Source organism: Eutrema salsugineum, unplaced genomic scaffold (assembly GCF_000478725.1).
Source record: "Eutrema salsugineum unplaced genomic scaffold, Eutsalg1_0 scaffold_20, whole genome shotgun sequence".
Lineage (NCBI taxonomy): Eukaryota > Viridiplantae > Streptophyta > Magnoliopsida > Brassicales > Brassicaceae > Eutrema > Eutrema salsugineum.
In genome coordinates this window covers 683,988-706,164 of record NW_006256828.1, presented here as the reverse complement: position 1 = coordinate 706,164, position 22,177 = coordinate 683,988, and the positions used below count along the sequence as shown (strand labels likewise).

At 33.6% G+C, this 22,177-nt stretch overlaps 1 protein-coding gene and 5 pseudogenes across 1 annotated transcript; 1 reads left to right on the top strand and 5 right to left on the bottom strand.

The window, feature by feature from the left end:
* Positions 1-1,142: 1,142 nt before the first annotated feature.
* On the bottom strand, positions 1,143-3,835 carry LOC112086420 (annotated as a pseudogene).
* A 1,136-nt stretch (positions 3,836-4,971) lies between these two features.
* On the bottom strand, positions 4,972-6,517 carry LOC18016294 (putative F-box/FBD/LRR-repeat protein At5g44950). The gene is given in 5 exon segments (XM_024155210.1): positions 4,972-5,244; positions 5,345-5,485; positions 5,594-6,233; positions 6,392-6,426; positions 6,428-6,517. Coding segments are annotated over 5 exon segments (1,179 nt in total).
* A 3,850-nt stretch (positions 6,518-10,367) lies between these two features.
* On the bottom strand, positions 10,368-11,814 carry LOC18016293 (annotated as a pseudogene).
* A 3,186-nt stretch (positions 11,815-15,000) lies between these two features.
* LOC18016292 lies at positions 15,001-16,597 on the bottom strand (annotated as a pseudogene).
* Positions 16,598-17,249: 652 nt separating this feature from the next.
* Positions 17,250-19,273, bottom strand: LOC18016291 (annotated as a pseudogene).
* Positions 19,274-19,980: 707 nt separating this feature from the next.
* Positions 19,981-21,439, top strand: LOC112086419 (annotated as a pseudogene).
* Positions 21,440-22,177: the final 738 nt, after the last annotated feature.

Sequence of the window (22,177 nt, the reverse complement as noted above, 5' to 3'; positions counted from 1 at the left end):
CCAGGGCTTACACGTAGAAAATAGAAATAGAAAGCTAGCTACGAGACAACTTTTTTTTGTTCGAGACAAAGTTTGTGGTGGTTTTATTAGCGGGAGCTTGAGCTTGTTTCGGCCCAAAAGGCCACGAGAGAAACATAATAAGAACAAAAGCGAGTTATTCGTGGTTTAAGGTGAACCCAAGGTAAACAGTTTGTAGTTGACTAGCTCGGTGCATGCACTAGTATTAATATAATTATTAAAGTTTTTTTTGTTTGTCGATCCAATTATTTGAGTTTATCAATCGTTAATATGAAATAATCATATGAGTTTGTAGAAATCAAAAGTGGAATCTGAGTCCAAAATATCTTTTATGTCCAAAGTGATGACAAGCAGTGGCGGAACTAAGTTTGTTGGAGGGGGTCAACTGACCCCTATAAATTTTATAAAATTTCAAAATTTCAAAATTTCAGTTGATTTTGTAGAAAATATTAGTATTAACCTGGCAAAAAATATATAATGTATTAGTATTGATTCCAGTAGAAAACATTTCTGGTTTCGCCATTGTTTGAGCAAGCATGCTGTCATATGTCCATTGCTAGTTATCCATGATTAATTTACTAATTAACCTATTATGAAGATCTTAGAATAGGCTACTGACAAGAGAAATCAACATTCCATTGGCATATAATCTTTCATTAGCAGTGATACTGATACAATGCATAAACTGATTTCCGTATAGTTCCATTTTCTGTCTACCCTAAACTGAAATAGCCTTTGATCACTCATTAATAAAATAATTGAATCCACACATTCTTATCTCAATTCGTAGGTGTGATATCCAACAAACAAACTAGTCATCAAGCCAACTTGTTTGAGAATGTCAATGAAGGTGATTTTTTTCCGGGTGATGTTTCTTTTTAGTTCTCCTTTGAAGCAAGACATTTATCAAAAAGATGAGAGTGTAGAAGATTAAAGGAGAGAAACATAGATCGATGAAAGAACTGCAGGGCCGGATCTGAGATTTTGGGGGCTTGAAACAAAATAAAAAATGGGGGCCGCTATTCTTTTTTATAAAAAAAAAATTTAGATAAAAAAACTTTTAAAAGTGCGAACGTACTAATATTAATGATACACAAGTAATCCAAAAAAAAACTAATAGCAATCTATGGATTTCGAAAAATAAGTTTTCTTATATTTTTCTCCACAAAATCATTTATCAAACTTTGGTAGTCAAGCTTTCCAACCATATCTCTCTCAATTGACAACATTGCCAAACCATTCAGTCTCTCCTCTGACATAGTTAACCGCAAGTAAGACTTTATTAACTTCAGCTTGGAAAAACTTCTTTCAGCCGAAGCAGCAGAAACTGGAATAGTTAGCATCACTCTATATGCAATCCACGTATTTGGATAACCATGACCTTCAAATCTTCTTAAAAAATCTAACACTTCAACAGCTTTCTTGATCTCAGTTGGCAAAACATTTCTTAGAATTTTGATCTCTAGATATAAATGATATCCATCAATGTCTGAATTGGCACCATGTTTAAGAGAAGATTCAAGGTTGATACATTTTGCCTTCAAACTATCATCCGTTGCCGATTTGAGCTTATGTAGATCAAACAAAAATCCAAAAGTTTTTTCATACTCTTCAAATTGTTCAAACCTTATTTGAAGAGATACTATAGCTTGATCCACGATTCTCAAGAAATAATCAATCTTAAACTTCTCTTCCTCACTTAGCATCTCAGATTCATCATCTCTTTCTACTGCTTCATCAAAATGCTTCTTCCTTTTAATAATGCGCTTTCGTTTCACTGAAAAGTCTGGTTCGATATCCATAGACTCTGCAATAATCTTAGCTTCTGCTTTTGCTTTTTCAAATCCAGTTTCTCTATAGTTTTTCAGAAACGATACTAACCCTTTCAATTGAACAATAGCATTATCAATATCAATATGCTCTGATTGCATCATCTTACTTACGGTATTGACGGCGAACAGAAGATCATACCAAATAACCATACCAAATAAGAACTCAAACCCTCCAATTCCATGAGTTTCGCTTGTGGCAAGAGCTTCAGCATCGCTACGAGCTCCAGGATCATCACAGTTTTCTGCCAAGTAATCCAAAGCATCTCTTATTTTTGGAGCTTGAAATCGAATTGCTCGAACACTTTCAACGCGACTTTCCCAACGAGTTTCTGATAGTGACTTAAGTGTGAGACCTCCTACCATCTGCTTAAATAGCTCCCACCTATTTGAAGATGATGAAAACAAACAATATATCCGTTGAATGATTCCAAAGAAAGCAATCGCTTTTGAAGATGATTTAGCCATATCAGAAAGTGCCAAGTTAAGACTATGACAACCACAAGGTGTATAAAATGCTCTTGAATTGATGTCAAGCAATCTTTTTTGTACTCCTTTGTGTTTTCCCTTCATATTAGATCCATTGTCGTAGCCTTGCCCTCTCACATCATCAATACTCAAATTAAGACCAACCAATGTCGAACAAAGCAACTCAAAAAGCCCTTCTCCAGATTTATCTGCAACTTCTAAGAATGTCACAAAAAACTCTTCAACTTGTGTTTTAGCCATGGAGACATCCACACATCTGATAATAAGACTCATTTGTTCTTTATGACTCTTATCTGGAGTGCAATCGAGAATAACCGAGAAATATTTGGCTTCTTGAATTTTTTTGATGATCATAGATTTGACTTCAGACCCTAGCATAACAATCAACTCATCCTGATTAGTGTGGCTTAAATAGTGATAATGAATCTCACCTCCTTTAACCCGTCTGATATGCTCTCGCATGACTGGATCAAAATCTCCATATGATTCAATAAAACTCAGAAAGTTTCCATTGTTTCTTTGACCAAGCTTTTCATTAGTCCCACGAAAAGCTAAATTTTGTTTAGCAAGAGTTGTCACCAATGAAAATATTCTCAACAAAACCTCTCTCCAATGGGTTTTCTCTTTATTAATTTCTTCTTGGAGATCCTTATCAATCGTCTGATTCTTCTTTAGCCTAAATTCTAATTCCATCCACCGACTCATACACCAAATATGGTAGTGACTAGTTTCATGTTGACTCAGTCGTATCTTGATATTCTTCCAATCATTGAACCCCTTGCTTGACAACTGATTAGCATCTTGATCTCGACCAAACAACTTGCAGCAAAAACAATATGCTCGATCTGATACTTTTGAATAAAGTAGCCAATTCCAATCTTGTTTCTCTCCATTTATCAAGTCTCTTATATAATACTTGCAAGAAAAATGCCGACCATCATTATTTTATGGAAATACATAATTCTCATATGCTCTTTTCATAGGACCTTTTTTCACTAGATAATCTTTCAAACTCTGATCAATTATTTTCCAGTTTGCAGGATCAGTTCTATCCAAAATTCTCTCTTGTTCTTGAGTGTTCAAATCATCTTTTTCAGATATCTTCTCTTCTTCCTCTGTCTTATCATTCTCTAAACCAGTAAGATTTTCATCACAAACTCCACTGCCCTCATTCACATCTTCTTCAGATCTCTTCTCTTCTTCCTCTGCCTTATCATTGTCTAAACCAGAAGGATTTTCATCACAAACTCCATCACCCTCATTCACTTGAAGAGTTTTTGATCTTTTAACAAACTTCAACATAGAATTTGCTTGAGACTTATCAGATTTTTCTTTTCTTTTCTTCTCTCTTGCTTTTTGAGCTCCTGATTTACACTTTGTTTTTCGTATTGAAATTCCTAGAAATTTCATGTTTAAGAATAAAAATCAAAATTCCAATTCTAAACAGAAAAAAGAAATATCAATTTTTAATTTTATTACTTAAAAAAATTACCTGACATTGCTAGATTTTGATTGTGATTAAAACAGAAATAAATTGATTTGAGAAATGCCGGCCAAAACTTCTGTGACTCGTCGGCGATAGGGTGAAACCGGATCAGCTAGATTCGACTATAACCAAAAAATTTGATGATAACTGAAAAATTGCCCGAGTTATTAACAAAACCGATTATTAATCGGTTAAACCGGTTAAATATTATACTGGTTGAATTTTGTCAAGTTTTAGTAAAATTAGACAAATATTATGTGGGTTTTATTCAGGCCCGTATGAGTTAAAAATGCTGGAGCATATATTCTATTTATACAGAAAAGTGAGAAGTTCTTTTCACTCAATTGTCGATGTGGGATTTTGAAAAAGCTGTTTTCTTTAACTTTTTTTTCTGGGTTTGGTCGAAATGGGCCTAAATATTTGAGCTGAATTTTTTTTTTTTTTGAGTTTTTATGGACTGAATACAAAATTAATGGGCTGGATTTTAGTCAAAAAATATGGGGGCCTGAGGCAAATGTTTCATTGGGCTTTGCCCAAATCCGGCCCTGGAAAGAAGAAGAAGTTCCAATCAAAAAACGAAAAAAAAAAACATAAAACAAGAAAAGAAGGTTTTGATGGTACTACCTTCGAAGTGGGTAAGTGTGGAAAATGTCTATTTAGCCTATAAGTTGTAGAAAAACTGTCTCTAAGTGCAACGAACTCATGAAGATATTGCATCTTCGAGAACGTTTTGTGAATGTAAGGACCTCCTTGGTGGTATCCGAGACTTGGTTGGTTCTAGGAGAGAAAAACAAAATAAGTTTCTTAAAGATTAATGAATTTTCAAGAAAATACCTCACAGCCTTCATCAAAATTTTCTTCTTATTCTTCAATAGTTTCTTCCCGGGCTGCTTATTGCTCTCTCCCGTAATTGGTTGGTGTTTCGTTCAGGTTTTATAATCTGACCTTTTAAGCATATAAGAATCATCCGTCGTTAAAGAATCCAAAACAAAAGTAAGATGAGCATGTATGAAGAAAAGATTATAATCTAAGAGAGTATTTTTAACTGAGAAAAGAAAATAAGAACAAAAAAAGAGTATCTATTTGTGATCTTAAGTTAAACCTAAATTTCCAAAGCCTAATAACACTTTCCCATCATAATAGCCAACACTAATGAAATAAATTAACTCGACATCTGCGAGAACGCTTTATAGCTGTAAGAAGCTCCTCGTAGATATCTAAATCTTCGACTGGATTTGTGAAACTCAGATTAAGTTTCATGAGGACTACTGAATTCTCAACAATGTACCTCACTAGTTTCATCCCAGTTTTCTCCCACGTAATCAGTTTGTTAATCTCAACACAATCCAGAGTCGATGATAAACACCGTGGCACATAGTTAACATCGATTTGCTGATCTGGCTCCTTTGAAACAGAAAAGTTCTGCGATGAAAAAAAAAACAACAAGCTGAGATTACCAAGATGAGGTGTTTCAAAAAATGTTTTTACATAGCCAAATCATAGGCTCAGGACAAAATCTTACCACTATGAGTTTTTTCAGATTTGGGCAGCTCCCAAGAAAGATTGGAAACAATTGTAACATTGAGCTAGAGAACGCAACCTGCAAATGAGATAGGTTATGGAATTTGGGGATCGGTTCCAGTTTGGAATAACGATAAAGGACCTGCAAGATGAAGAAGAGGATACATGTGGGGATTTTTTTCATAGAAAAATAAACTGTTACATTATGTCTTACGCTGAGAGATGATCATATGTCTTACAGTAGATATACCTTTAGATTATGCTGAGAGATGATCATATGCCTTACAGTAGATATACCGGTGAGAAAATCATGGATTATATCTCTCTTTGTTAAATCATCTGCTCTCAAAGGACTGTGAGCAAAATTGACATTAAAGTTAGTATCAATGTCTATCTTGAACAAGGAGCTAAGATTCTTGACCACAATCCTATCAGAGTGGTTATCTTTAACACTCATATACTTGAGTCTTGGAGCATCAATCTCAGCCCCATAATGATTTTCACACATTCCCGGGTGACATTTTAAACGAAAGATCTTCAGAGTGTGAGACCTCACACGCAGAAGGGGCGCCGGAGTTCTTACATCATCATAATGGCTACTTACCAAGTTAAGATCTTCAAGAACAAGGCATCCTAATATGAGCTTCTCCGTATTCAAAAGACCATTGAGGTTGTGAAAAATGTCTTCAAGATGCATGATCTTGAGACAAGGTAGAGATACAACAAACTCGGGATTCTCAAGCTCCACTTTTGCAAGCTTTAAAGAGACCAATGTCTTGCTCTTATAAATGTTCATAGGCATGTAATATCTGGAGTACATAACATTCTTGATCTCAATATTTAGATTTTCAATACCACAATCAATCGCTGTGGCGACCCACTCCTTCAATCTGTCAATAATTATATGGAATATGTGGCAATTATTCTTGAACTTGAACTTCTCCAGGCGTGACTCACTGTTAAACTTTAGAAACCTGTCAATGAAGTTCTTTGCGGGAGCTTTGCAAAAAGAAGGGAAATCTGTGGGGTGTAAAACAAGTCCTGGAACATCAAGCCAGAGATTTCTCCATCTGGTCGATAAAGCACTTGTCCTAACCGAATCTTTGGTAGGAAGGCATAAGAGTATCTGAGTTATCAAAGAATCGGGCAACGCGCTGAATCTATCGTCCTTCATCACGAGACGAAACCCTAAAGTTTCCAAATCAACAATATCAAAAGTCTTGATCCAATGTATTTTCTAAGCTCAAACAAAAACTGATGCATTAATTCATTTTACATAAATATTTTTTTTTGTTGAACATAATTTTACATTCAATTCAAAATGAAAAAAAAAGTCCTTGATCTAATCATAAGCGTTGAGTTTCTTAAGTTTCCTCCAGATTTTAGGGTTTGAAGTCGTTGAAAAACCGGATATGCATAGTCAACAATAGTCGATAGAGTAATCTGAGTTTGAAGAACTTACTGTCGAGTTAATTCGCCGGCGGATTAATAGATAATCGTCAAATCGTAAATTAAACACGCAACTTCCAAAGGATCAATTTCAGCGGAAGTAGAAATATAATATATATATATATATATAATATTCTAACTCGAGCTGTTACGAAATTTCATGCTATAACAATGGACTTGATCATCTTCAAGACGATTTTGAGGAGCTTTTCTCCATAATTGTCTGATGAATTTGTTGCTTAAAGTCAAACATAGATTTCAATATTTTAGTTATTTGTTATGACCTTGAAAAATTTGAAACATTTGACTCCAACAGCTGCAGAATCGTGTGAAATTATAAAAAACAAAGACAGTAGTTGCAACTTTTTATTCCAAAGATTCATTTTGAAAAAAATGAAAAAAAAAAAAGAATAACTTGAGTTTTGTGTCTGGAAAATAGGAATAGGATCAAGAAGAAGAAGACGCAAGAGATATGAACTCTTGATCAGATTCCAAAGCTTCCATATAAACTCTAAGAAGACATACTTCAAAATCTATGCTTCCTCCTCCTTCTCTGATCAAGAGTTCATCTTTAGACTTGGAGACAAATTATTATATTTCATCTTTAGACTTAGAGACAAATTTGCAGTTTAATAATTGCTTTTTAGACAGCTCTTGTAACAAATAAGAGAAGAAACACACATTAACACTTGTTTAAAATATTTTCAGAATTTTCATTTACAAGATATTGATGACATTTAAACTTGTAGCGGTTTAAAGGTGGTGGTCGAAGTCCATAATCAATTAAAAGGGCTTGTAACTAAGTTCCGAATATGTTCTTGATTCGCCTGATGAAGATAAATCCATAAGGTCGAGTCGTTGTTGTCCATAAAAGTGAGATTCAGATCAAAGCAATAATAAATGCATAAAATCTATCAAAGCATCCAAACCTAATGTTTAGGGGGTGTTATTCAATCTGTATGTTGTAATCAACTCCACTAGATTAGATTATATTAGATTTTAATATTTGTTAATGTATTTATAATCTAATGTATATGAGTTATTAAAATTTTAAATTACTTAGCCATGTATTTAGAAAGTCACATGCTATCATTTAAAATCTAATAGAATAGAATTTTCAATAATTTTGGGATTTAAAAAGATCAAAGAAAAAAAAGCAACATACGTAAAAAAAAAATCAAAAGAAAAAAGCAACATAATAAAAAAAATTGCAATTTAAGAAAAAAAACATTCACATTCACTCCATAATATTGATTTGAATCCAACATAAGAAAACTTTCCTTCACAAATTATGATTGCTAATCCAGAAAGATATTATATTTTTATTTGATGACTTAGGGAGAGAGAGAAGGGAAAAGACATATTTGGTGTTAGGGAATAGAGAGAAATAGAGAAATGGATGAGGAAAAAAAAAGACGTGTAAGGAATAAAAATACAAAATGGAGGGAAAAGAAAAAAAATGAAGGGATGAGAGAGTGATGTATTTGATCGATTAATACATGAAGGGAAGAAAGAAAAAAAAATGAAGGTTAATAATTATTTGTGTTGAATATTTTAATTATCAAAATCTGAGGATAAAAAATTAGATTTTGATTGCTACATTTAACATATAAAAATAGGTTCAAATTCAATTAACATCTTTCACCTAAAATCAGTTGTAAAAATTTGTTAAACATGAATAACATAAGATTTTAATTGACTTATTCAACTCTTCAATTGAATAACAATGGATTTCAAACTCTATTAATAAAGAGATTGCAAATACATGAACCAATAACATTGGATTTTTATAGAGAAATCAAAATCACTGATTGAATAACAATGGATTGTGGATGGATTTTGACTCTATTAAAAACCATAATTCAATAATACTCCCTTAGTTTGATTCTAAAGTACAGCAACTAGACTAAATAATAATTCCGGAAGAATTAATGATCATCTCTTAATTAGACACTTATACTAAAGAAAAATTCTTGGGTTCACCTCTAGCCAATGAGAATCTGACATGTAATATTATTTTTAAATAAAAATATAAAATAAAAATTAAAAGATTAAATACTTAATTAAATATTTATAATATATATATATATATATAATGTATATGAAGATTAGACCATGATTATCCAGGTCTCTTGGACCGTCTCTTATACCCAGATAATATTATTTAATTTCGTTTGAAGCTGAAAAGTTAGAGAAACGTCTCTAATTTGGGGACAGTAAGAAACGTTTCTCGGAGCCACATGTAAACTGTTGAGTGGACTGAAAAAAGATGGACTGAAAATTTCATTTTTCTGTGTTCTAACTTTTTTGTCCGTTTCTAAATTTCGTCTCTCGTAACCACGTTTCTCGGGTTTCATGCAATAATCAACCCAAAACAAAAGATTTCTACTCACAGTTTTTAAACCCAAAATATTAAATAAATATAGCTTTAGAAACCCAATTCTGTCTCTACGATAATCATGCTCTTAGAGTTTAGGGTTTAGTTTTTCTTTCAATTTTTTTAAGGTTTATAGATTATGATTTAGGGTATGAAAATTATAATTTTAGGATTAAAAAATTAGAGTTTAAAATTTCAAAATTAAAACAAATAATTATATAAAATATATTTACTAAAATAAATATAAATAAAATTTAATATTATGTTTGGGTTCACTATTTCTAATTTAGAGTTTAATTTTTTTTTTTCATTTCTTTAGTTTACTAAGTCTTCAGAATATCAATCTTAACCACATTCTATACTGTTGGGGATAATTTTATCATATTTCAAACCTGATAGTTATCCTCAAAGCAATAAAAAAAAATTGGAAAAATAAATTTAGAAACGAAGGAAAAATATTCATGAGGAACTTATCAAGTTTGCTTCAAAATGGATCAACTCCAAAAGAATGTATATAATAATTATTTCTTATTCCGATTAGGAAAAAAAAATATGAGACATTCTCTATATATCTAGAACTAAAAACCCTAAAAAGAGAGAGCACTTCAACCAAAAAGTACACGTTCGAAGGGAGACGACCATAGAGGATCTATGAAGGTCTTTCAAGACATTAAGAAAATCCAACTCATTGTTATTCTAAGGTTATATATCAATAGAGAATATGTTTTCATTCTGTATAACTGATTCGAATTGGATAAAATTTGCCTAAACATACACCATCAATTCTTCTTTCTGAGCCTTTACTGTCTTGAGAGTTCACTAGCAGAACAACCACAATATCATCAAGATTCCTCACGACAAGCAGATATTTAAGAACAAGACAGCCTGAGACAAGCATCTTCATAATCAAAGGTTCTTGAATCTTGACACAAGGTAGAGATAAAACAATCTTGGTACATTCACAAGTTTCAGAAACACCAATGTCTCGCAAAAATGTCCAAAAGCACCAAATGTCAGATATAAAGCAACATAAGAAAGCTGTTGATAACCAGATATTAAAGATCATGATTAATCGATGTACCGTTCCACTCAAGGACTAATCAATTAATTTTATTGCATACAATTTTCAATGACACTGATAAACGAAAACCTGACATTTACTAACGCCTAGTAGATGTAAGAAGGTTCATGTAGTTATTTAGCGTCTGATACGAAAACAGAAGGCCTTTGAATCATCAGCAAAACTCACAGTAAGTTTCTTGAGTACTGCTGAATTTTCAAGAAAGTACTTGTATAGTTTAGTACCAACTTCCTCCTTCACCATCATAATGTTAATCTCAACACACTCCAGAGTCGATATTAAGCACTGAGGCACATAGCTGAGTTCAATTTGCTCTAGCAGCTGGGAAACAACCAAATCCTAAAAAAAAGTATATGAAAGTTTAAAATCTATCAGTTAAAAAAGGGTTTAAAATCTATCAACAATGTTCTTACTCAGCCAAATAAAAGGTTTTAAAAAAGTTCTTACCAAGATGAGTATTTTCAGATTTGGACAGCTGTCAAGAAAGACCGTAAGAACTGTACCATGGAGTAAGAGAACACAGCGTCCAAACGATATAAGTTAACGAATTTGGGGATTGGTCCAAATCTAGAATATAAGTCGATAATCTACAAGAAGAAATAAATGGATAAATCATATAGAACTAAAGAAGATTAAATTATTATATATATATCAAAGAATATACCTCTAGAGTAAACTGAGAGATGATCATATGTCGTACACTAGATATCCCGGTGAGAAAATCACGGATAGTATCTCTCTTCCTTTGATCATAGGGTTCGAAAGTACTGCCTCCAAACTTGACCACGAATTCAGTTTCAATATCGATCATGGATAAAGAATTCAAGTTCTTGACTACAATAGTATCAGATTGGTTATGATTAAACTTCAGATACTCGAGTCTTGGAGCATCAATCTCAACTAAACATTCATTACTAAACAGACCATACTTAAACGTGAGACGAAACCTTTTAAGAGTCTGAGACCTCACGCGCAGAAATCCCAGAGCTTCACAAAAATCATTACGCTTGATTACTGTAAGATCTTCTAGAACAGGACAGCCTGAGATAAGCTTCTCCATGATCAAAGGCTCATCACCATACCCAATGTCTTCTAAATGCATGATCTTGAGACAAGGTAGAGAAACCACAAACTGGGGGTCCTTGATTCCTATGGTTACGAGCTTTAAAGAGACCAAAGTTTTGCTCTTGTAAAAGTTATGAGGCATGCGATGACCAATATCAGTCTCAACATCTAAATGTTGAATTCCACGATCAACTGCTGTACCAATATACTCCTCGATTTGTATGTAGTCCCATGATTTCTTATGTATCTTGAACTTTTGCATTCGTGATTCCTGGTTAAACTCCATAAATCTGTCGAGGAAGCTCTCGAAGACTCTGCCAAGAAGAGGGAAATCCTTGACCTTTAAGTCAAGTCCAGGAACACTGAGCCAGACAAATTCCCATCTCTTCGATAAAATGCTTGTCTTAACGGAATCTTTGGTCGGAAGGTTTAAGAGAATCTGAGTTAGCAAAAAATCCGGCAATTCGCTGATTCTATCGTAACTGGCCATGAGGAGAAACGAAACCCTATAAATTCAACAAAAAAATACATGCAAAAAAAAATCAGATAGAGTTGTCCCAAAAACGATTAAAATACATAACCGTACTAAATGAAACCCTAAAGTTTCAATAAAACAATCATATGCGAAAAATATTCAGATAGAATTAGTCCCAAAATCGATTAGTCACTTGCATGAACGTATACACGAGAGTGAGAGCTTAAAGTTTCAACAAGCAATCAAATGCGAAAAACAATTCGGGATAGATTTAAGCCCAAAATCAATTCAGATACATACACACGAGAAATGAAATACTAAAGTTTCAAAAAAAAAAAAAAAACAATCATCTGCGAGAAAAAAAAAAATCAAATAGAATTGATCCCAAAATCAATTCATCTCACATACATCAACCATTCAACGTACACACAAGAAACGAAGCCCTAAAAACAAACAATATATAATATGCGAAATGTTTCAGAACTGATTTCAAAATCACAAACATATATAAATTAAACGTAGAGACACAAGACAGCAATATGGGTCTCAAAACTTACCGTTGATTTGATTCGCAGACGGATGGTTATTGAAGTTATCGCCTCAGGAGGCGCAAGGTGATAAGTGATAGATAGATGAGAACTAGTATGAAAAAAGATAACGTTGTCAAATATATAACACTCGCAGCGATTGGTGATTAGGGTTACTCGCTTCCTCAGTAATATTTGTTAATTACACAAAAAAATTACTACGTCATTTTTGACACGTTCCTCTCAGTTTTTATCTTCTTCGATCATCATATCGTAAGTGAGATTAATTACTAAGTCGTTCCCGCGCCACTTTATCCGATTCAATTTTAAAGAATGTTTCATATCTGCGAGTAATCATTTTCAAGTTTATTTTAAAAATCTATAAAAAACCATTAATTAAATATATGGGCTCCGTTATTGGTGTGGTACTGACACGTATTTTTTCTCTAGGAAAGAGTTACCTGATTTCGTTTAATAAATATGTTCTTAAAAATATTTTTCAGCAAAACAATTTTATTGATATCAAAATGGGATTCCAAATCAATGTAAAAAAAATTATTATATAAGCAGATATATATGTCATATAAAAAATAGTAAAATAAATAAATTTGATAATGGCTTTACGTAATAAAACTTGGTTCGCGAATGGAGTATAAAATGTTATTTTACTCTTTTTCTATTCGATTTTCTTCAAGACATTTTTTATTTGAACAAATTTATTTTCAAGACATTCCTTTGTTTTAATAGATGCAATGTATCGTTCGTATCATTTCGTAGAACCACTTTTTGCAACAATGCATGCTTTCCTTTTTTTGCGGCAAATTATACTTTATTATTAACTTGACATCGTAATGTCAGAATGCAACTTATTAGTTAGCCAGAAAGGCGGATAAGTACACTCAGAGTAAATTGCAATATGTGAAGGACATTTTTGAGCTAACAAGTGAGCTGCATTATTGGCCAGCAATCGCGCTTTTTCATTTGAAATGGTTTGGGTCATTATACCGAAAATGTATAACAACAACGACATATTGATTTATTAGATAGCAAAGAGAAATTTTGGGGGGTGATGGTTGATCATTTCAAACTCGTCAGACCAACTTGCGATTTCTTTGGTGATTGAAGACCATTTTGTTTTCGATAAGTTTCTCTGACAGTGGAAAGTTTTTTCTGAGAGTGTGTCGGATTTCTATATGTGGTAATGAGGAGGGTGAGTGTAGAAACTCAATTTTCAGGGGAACACACAAGTATTTTTATGTATCTTTGAAGTAACTAATGAAGATTGAATTGAAGCTTATATTGAGTTGTGACAAAGTTTACAAAATTAGGATTTACATAAATTAATATTGATCACCACCTTATAAAAAAGCTTTATGTCTTTGATGCTTTATTTAGTGCTTGGTAATGTTTGCATAAATCATTGTCGCTTTCTCTGCTAGCGAGATAATGTTTACAATAAGTTACAAACCATGAATGGTTCAAGTCGAATGATAAGAATAGATAAGAATAGCTATTGCTTACACACTAACACAATGACATTTTTAAGTCGAATGATGAAATAAATTAAAAAGATAAGACAATAGGCTACAGTTAATAGAAGATCAGGGGTTGTCTTCGGGGAATAAGTTAATAGTTTGTTCACTAAAGAATTACAAGAAAATGAACCCTTATAAAATATTCAACATTTTTTATAATGCGTTAATGTGATCTATCAATTGTGGTTCCAGATCTGCGAGCATAGTTTTTCTTTTGTCAACCTCGGTTTTAGATTTGGTTGAGCGTTTTGGTTCTGATTTAAAAGTGGTTTAGCGTTAATTTAATTAAAAGAATGTAATTTTTTTTGATTTAAATTAATAAAATTTAAATTTCTGAATTATTTTTTAATATCATTTCTAATTTGTAACCAAAAAATTTTTTGAATTTTGTAAACTATTTTATTTATTTATTATTAATAAAATTTTATGATTATAACTATTGGTCAGAACCTTTCGACCAAATCTGCTGGTCAGATTTTGGTCAAAAATTTATTTTACTAAAGTTACTATGACAAAGTTTAACTATTTTTGACCAAAATTTATTTTCACCACGGACCATCTATATTTGATCAAAAATTAGTCGAAAACAGTTGTTTTGATTATTTACTGATCGTTTTTATCTTTTTTTTTTATCATTTTGGTGGTCAGATTTCCACATGTTTTCTTATAGTGATATCTTTAGCATGTATATGGTGGTTGTGTTTATAGGAAATATGGTATATATCTTATAAGAATTATATCTTCATCTAAAATGTTATTTTACCATGTTGTCGCATATTCTAGTCACATATCCATTTTAATATATATATATATATATATATATATATATATATATATATATTTTCAAAATCAGATGTTTGTTCTTAACTATAAATTCAACCCGAAAAAAGTATCCGAATGCAAATATTTGTTAAAAAAATACTATAAATGTAAATTCATTAAAGTTCTTCAAATTAGAGACAGATCATAGCAATCACATTCACATTCATAATCTGATTTTTAAAGCATGAAAATCATTTAGGGTTAAGAATCCAAACAGAATGAAGATGAGCAAATCTGAAAAAAAAGTAAAAAAATGTTTATATATAATCAGAGCTTTTAGTTCTCAAGTTTAAACCTAATAAACCTTATCTACAAAAATGCAATTTTCATGAGAATAGATCATTCCTACACTGATTATCAATGACAATGCTTATCTGTGCTAAAGCAGCATCATCGACTGCAATTATCAATGAAAACTTGACATCTGCGAGAAAGCTTTATAGAAGTAGAAGTAAGAAGCTCCTTGTAGGTATCTAAATCCTCGTAGGTCATTTGAGAATCTGTGAACCTCAAAGAAAGTTTCTTGAGTACTGCTGCATTTTCAAGAAAGTAGTTCACTAGTTTAATCCCAGTTTACTCCCTCATAATCAATTTCTTAATCTCAACATACTCCAGAGTCGATGTCAAACACGGAGGCACATTAGGAAAGTTGATCTGCTCTGGCTCGTTTGAAACAGAAAATTCCTGCCAAAAAAAAAACAAAAAAGCAAAAAAAAAAAACTGAGTTTATTATAGTTCCTTGCACAATGTGTCAAAGATTCAAACGGATTCTTACCAAGATTAGGTTTTTCAGATTTGGGCAGCTCTCAAGAAAGGCTGGCAATAGTTGTAACGATGAGCTGGAAAACGTAGCCTGCAAATGATGTAACTTATCGAGTTTTGGAATCGGTCCCAATTTGGAATACCGATAGAGGATCTGCAAAAAGAAAGAAAATGATTACATCATAGAGAATCTAAAGAAAAGTTTCTTGTTATACAAGGCATCACAAAATATACATTAAAATTTACCTCTAGAGTACGCTGAGAGATGATCATATGTCTTACACTCGATATCCCGATGAGAAAATCACGGATAGTATCTCTCTTCCTTAGATCCTCAGGTTCCAAAGGACTGCCTCCAAACTTGACCATAAAATCAGTATCAACATGGATCTTGAACAAGGAGGTCAAGTTCTTCACCACAATCCTATCAGACTGGTTATCTTTAAAACTCATATACTCGAGTCTCGGAGCATCGATCTCAACAGAATAATCAGTACTACCTATTCCCACATCAAACGTTAAGCAAAAGATCTTCAGAGTCTGAGACCTCACACACAGAGTTTTCAAAAAATCACGACCATTCCTAACCATATTGAGATCTTCAAGAACAGGACAGCCTGAGATCAGCTGCTCCATAATAATATGACAATCTTTACAACAATAACGAATGTTTTCTAGATGCATGATCTTGAGACAAGGCAGAGAAACAACAAGCCCGAACTTATTCTTAATCGCGACGCGTACGAGTTTCAACGATACCAATGTCTTGCTCTTGAAAACACTCACGGGGATAAAATCTATCATATACATAAAGTTATCTATCTCAAGATCTAGATGCTGAAGCTTGCGACGATCAACGGCTATAGCGATCCACCCGCTGATCGGAAAAGGATAAATATTGCATTCATCATACTTTATCTTCAGATTTTGCAGGCGTAACTCGCGGTTTAGCTCAAGAAACTTGTTGACGAAACTCGCGAATAGTTTTCTGTAAGGTTTTGAGATGTCTCTGACGTTGAAGTCTAATGAAGAAACGTTTAGCCAAAGAAACTCCCATCTCTTCGATAAAACGCCCGTTTTAACCGAATCGATGATCGGAAGGTAGGAGAGTATCTGATATAGTAAAGGATCTGGTAATTCGCTGATTCTATCGAACGCCATCACTAGAGACCATGAAGAACAGCATTCAACGATCAAAATCGAATCAATTTCATCTGAAAATTCTAACGTTCAAAAGTCAATAAAAATCACGTAAAATCGAAGGCAGAGCGAAGAACAAACCGTTGATTTGATTTTTCTGGCGGAATATCGCTGGCGATCAAGCTTGAAGGTGAGAAAGTGATATCTGATAGAGTGATAGTTAGAGAGACGATCGTTGAATGGATCGGATTAGGGGAAGTTAAAAGGGATTTCGTTTCCTCTGTTTTTTTTTTAGGTTTAGATGCTAATTAGTTTCCTCTGTTTTGACCTAATTATATAAATTAATATATTCATCTGTTTTCAACTGCTAGATGCCTAGATCTCTTTAAAAAAATTATACAAAAATTTGTGCTTAATTTTCAATGTGTAGTCCTTTTTAATTTTTTATTCTTAAATTATCTGCTTAATTTTCAATGCTTAACATTTTAAAAAAACAAAGCTTATTCATCGTTAAAAGTTTCTTAGTAATTGTGTAAAAAGTTATAAAAATTTAACCACTAAATCATGTAATAAGAACCTCTGAAGATTGAACATTTCTTTCTTTGACTTATCCAACATAAAGTTTTTACTTTTTCTTATCAAAAAGGATTTTCTTATCATATCAAACGTCTTAATAGAACTACTACAAGTCACACAAAACACAAACATCTTCTTCCTCGGTCATCTCCTTACAATATTGCACTCTGACTCTGGTCCTCTAAAAGACATATATGAGCAATTCAAAACCAAAATCAAAATAAATGCCAAGCGTAACAGCAATTTTTCAAAGCAAAAGATTCCTAGGCTGATCTTCAATGACATTGTCAATGGATGACAATCTCACAACTGGGAGACAGCTTTGTATATGTAAGAAGTTCATTAAAGACTGAATCTCGGTTGGATATAAAAGAACCTCTGAAACGCAGGAGGAGTTTCTTGAGAACAACTGAATTCTCAAGAAAGTACCTAACTAGTTTCTTCCAACTTTCTTCCTCCATATCCAGATTTTTAATCTCAACACACTCCAGAGTCGATACCAAACACTGAGGCACATAGGTAAGTTCAGTTTGCCCAATTGGAACCCGATGCCAAAACTCCTTCTGCAAACAAACAACCAGAGTTTACAATATAATATATATCAACAATGTTGTTAACCAAATCATAGGCTCAAAACAGATTCTTACCACGATGAGGTTTCTCAGATTTGGGCAACTCTCAAGAAAGACTGGCAAAAATTGTAACATATATCTAGAGAAATCAGTTTCCAAACGATACAAGTTATCGAATTTGGGAATTGGCCTGTAATGGGAGTACAGATAGAGGACCTGCAAGAAGAAACAAAAGCTTACATCTTTAAATACATTTCAATTATTATATATGCATCACAAAGTATATATTTACTCACCTTTACAGTTGACTCAGAGATGATCATATGTCTTACACTAGAAATACCGGTGAGAAAATCATGGATAGTAACTATCGTGCTTAAATCCTCCGGTTCCAAAGGACTGTTGCAAGACATAACATCAAATTCGATATCAATTTTAATCATGAATAAAGAAGCCAGGTTCTTAACTGCGATTGCTGCAAATTGGTTATCTTCAAAACTCAAATGCTCGAGCCTTGAAGCATCAATCTCAACCGCAAAAGCTGCTCCATCCATAATCATACTGTCAAACGTGAGACGAAAGCTTTTCAGAGACTGAGACTTCACACGCAGAAGCTGCAGACCGCCTGTAGAATAGTCTTGAGGATCAATCACTGTAAGATCTTCAAGAACAGGACAGCCAGAGATGAATTTCTCCATGATCAAAGGAGCATCATCATAAATAATTTGTTCTAAATGCATAATCTTGAGAGATGGCCAAGAAACAACAAACTTGGGATTGTCGATATATATATAGCCTTGCAAGCTCCAAAGACACCAACGTATTGCTCTGATAAAAGTTCTGAGTCATCTTCTCTCCGATACTAAAAACAGTCTCAAGACTCTCAACATCTAAATGTTGAATCCCGCGATCAATTGATGTACCAATCCACTCCGCAAACCGATCCTTGACATATGCAAAAGACCGCTCATCAAGCCGAATTATCTTGAACTTTTACATCCGTGATTTTTTATTAAACTCCAGAAAATTCTCGATGAAGCTCCTAAAGCCTTTGCCATGACGAGGGAAATTGCTGACATTTAAGTCAAGTACAGGAACCCTAAGCCAGAGATTTTCCCATCTCTTCAACAAAACGCTTGTCTTAACGGAATCTTTGGTCGGAAGGTATGAGAGAATCTGAGTTAGCAAAGATTCCGGCAATTCGCTAATTCTATCGCAACCCATCACGAGAAACGAAACCCTAAAGCTTCAAAAACAATCATATGTGAGAAAAGTTTCAGAATTGATTCCCAAAATCTACAAGTCGATTTAAATCACTTACATAAACATGCAACCGAGAGAGAGAGAGAGAGTGAAGAACTCACCGTCGATTTGATTCGCCGGCGATTTATTGATGAAGTTATCGCTTAAGGAGGAGCAAAGCTTCAAAATTGATTCCAAAATCAAATACATAAACATGCAATCGAGAGAGAGAAATGTGAGTGTGAAGAACTCACACTTGAGGAGGACTGAAAAATTAGGAAGAAAAATGCAACTTTTCTGAAATAAATCAAACAGATAGGGAATCGACACTGTTTACACAAAAGAAGCGATTTTTTTGTTGTTCATTTTTATTGAGGAAAAATTAGCCTCTCGTAATTATAAATGAACATAAGATCTATTCAGAGCTGGAAACCAGAGTGAGGAAGATGTCGCTCTTTGGAAATGCAGAGCGGACCACTACACGACGACTTTTTCGTCCCGACAGACCTGGATTCAGCTTCGTACGCCGCGTCCACAAGTTCAGTGGCACCGAGGGATCTGGTTTCCTCAAGCGTCTCCAAAGTTCTCCTTCATAGCTTGGTTAGCCCTCCACAACAGGCTTGCGACGGGTGAGAGAGTACCTAGAATGGAGGCGCAAACTCGTGCTGTGTCTTCTGCAATTGTCCAATGGAGACAAGGGAACATCTGTTCTTCGCTTGTCCATTTACAAGAACAGTGTGAGATTCTATGGTAAAGGGTTTGGTGGGGATACGTTTTGTCTACACATGGGATACGGTTGTTGACCTGATCACGCAACACTGCCATGACCGTACACAAATGTATCTTATTCGTTATTCCTTTCAAGCCGTGATTCATTCCATATATGGCGGGAACGAAACAATCGGCGACATGGGCAACAACCTTTATCGGCGCAACAATTGGTGAGGATGCTGGATAAGAATATCCGAAACAACCTTTGCTCAATCCGGAGTAATGGAAACAAGAAGCACGAGAATGGGCTGCAGTTCTGGTTTGCGATCAGATAGCCTAAGAGAGAGACAATTTTTTTCTAGTTTTTTTCAAATAGTTAAAAGATAAAGGGAACCTCTATATGAGCTCTTCCAAATTAAGTTGTAAAAAAGTTTATTTTTTCTTTGAATATAATTTAACATTAGATTAAAAAAAAAAGAACATAAGATCAATTTTTATAAGGATGATGATATAATACGTAATAAACAGGAAGAGACAAGTCAAAAAATAAAAGAACAGGAAGAGATTAGTCAAGAGTAGTCATAACTCTTCCCGACTAAAATCATTATCCCATAAAAACTAACGATTACAAGATTGTATAGACTAGTCAAGAGTAGTTATATCTAGCCAAAATTCATATGCTCATAAATTTAAACATACAAACTTTTTTGATATTTTGAGAATATCAGCTAGGAAGATTGCAATATGCAATAGGGAGGAGGGTGCTTACACCTTGGAATGTTTTGCTGTGAAAGGCGTTGCTGAAGAGTGCTAGAAATTCAACTTGAGATCACCACAGTAAGTGCCTATGCTTCTGTTCCATTGGTGTTTGAATTGGGTTTAAAGCTCAAGATCCTGTAATAAATATTGTGCAAAGACCAACCAATTCTAGCTTGATGATTTTTGCACATTATTAGCTGAAGAGTGCTAGAAATTCAACTTGAGATCACCACAATAAGTGCCTATGCTTCTGCTTCCATTGGTGTTTTCTGGTTTAAAGCTCAAGATCCTGTAATAATTGTGCAAAACCAATCAATTCTAGCTTGATGATTTGATGATGTACAAAGTACAATAGCCATCTACAAAGCAACAAAATTTAAGAAGTCCCTCTGACCAGAACTGCTAATAATCAATTCTCGGTTTCTTCTTCCATATCTAAAACCCACAAATTCCGTTTCACAAATATTGATGTAGCGTGTACTAGTTTTTGTGTGTGTGTGTGTGTGATTTGGAAGAGAGATGCATCTTAATGTTCCTTTATCTTGTCGGTGACAGGCTAATGCGGCATCAGGAATGGCAGTCCACGATGACTGCAAGCTGAAGTTTCTGGAACTGAAAGCGAAGCGAACATGCCGTTTCATCGTTTACAGGAGCAGCAGAACCTGGTCAATCCCATGATGACTTTGCAGCAAGTCTTCCAGCGGATGAATGCTGATACGCCATTTTCGATTTTGATTTTGTCACTGCAGAGATCTGTCAAAAGAGCAAGATTTTCTTCATCGCATGGTAAGTAACTTAATACTCCCTCTGCTAATTCAAAACCAGTCTATCTTGCTGTACCTTCTTTTCAAGTTCTTAAAAATCTCATGTTGTTTTGGGCAAGGTCTCTGGACACAGCAAGAGTGAGAAGCAAGATAAGCTATGCAAGCTCTAGATCAGGTTCAAGAGAGAACTAGATGGAATTCAAGTAGTGCTTCAGGCAACTGATCCAACCATTGTGTAAGAAACCAAAGCCCCTTATCAAATAAAACTATTGGCACACTTTGTCTTCTCTTCATCTCTTCAAGTTTTCTGATTCTAATAATAGTAGACAGATTGACGAGGTAGTTTGTATGTTCATAAGATCTATCTTTAGATTGTTATCAATTTCATTCTAGAGGATCTTTAGATTTGACTCTTGCCATTTTCATTAGGCACATGACTCTTGACAATTTTTTAAATTATCAATAAACCTTTTCAAATTTTTTTTAAGAACTCCCAAGAAAATTTACCATTGGACCCTATAAAACTAAGAGGTTCTTCTATAGATTTCTTGAACCACTTTAATAATAAAAATATGATTTAAGAAACTCATATGAATTTCTGCGATAATCATGCTCTTATACCTTACTATTAGAATATTTTTGTCTTACGTAATTATGTTTTTGAAATGTAGAGAGCGCATTAGAAAGGAAACCTGAAAACTACAGAATTGAATTCAATACCTTGACTAGAGGAGCTATTGCAACAATATATTGGTGTAATAAATTCAAATTTCAACTAATTTTAGTGTCATAGAAGGATCAAATGTTTATAGAGAATGTTTAAAAGACAAAAAAAAAATTACAAAAGGTTTCTTCATCAGGGAGATAGATATGAAAGAAGCTGCTGCTTTTGGGGATGTTTTGTTCTTGATCTTCATGATTCTTTTGTCTTTATCAATTTTATGAGTTGTATCCATGGTGTCTAATTGAGAGGAAAG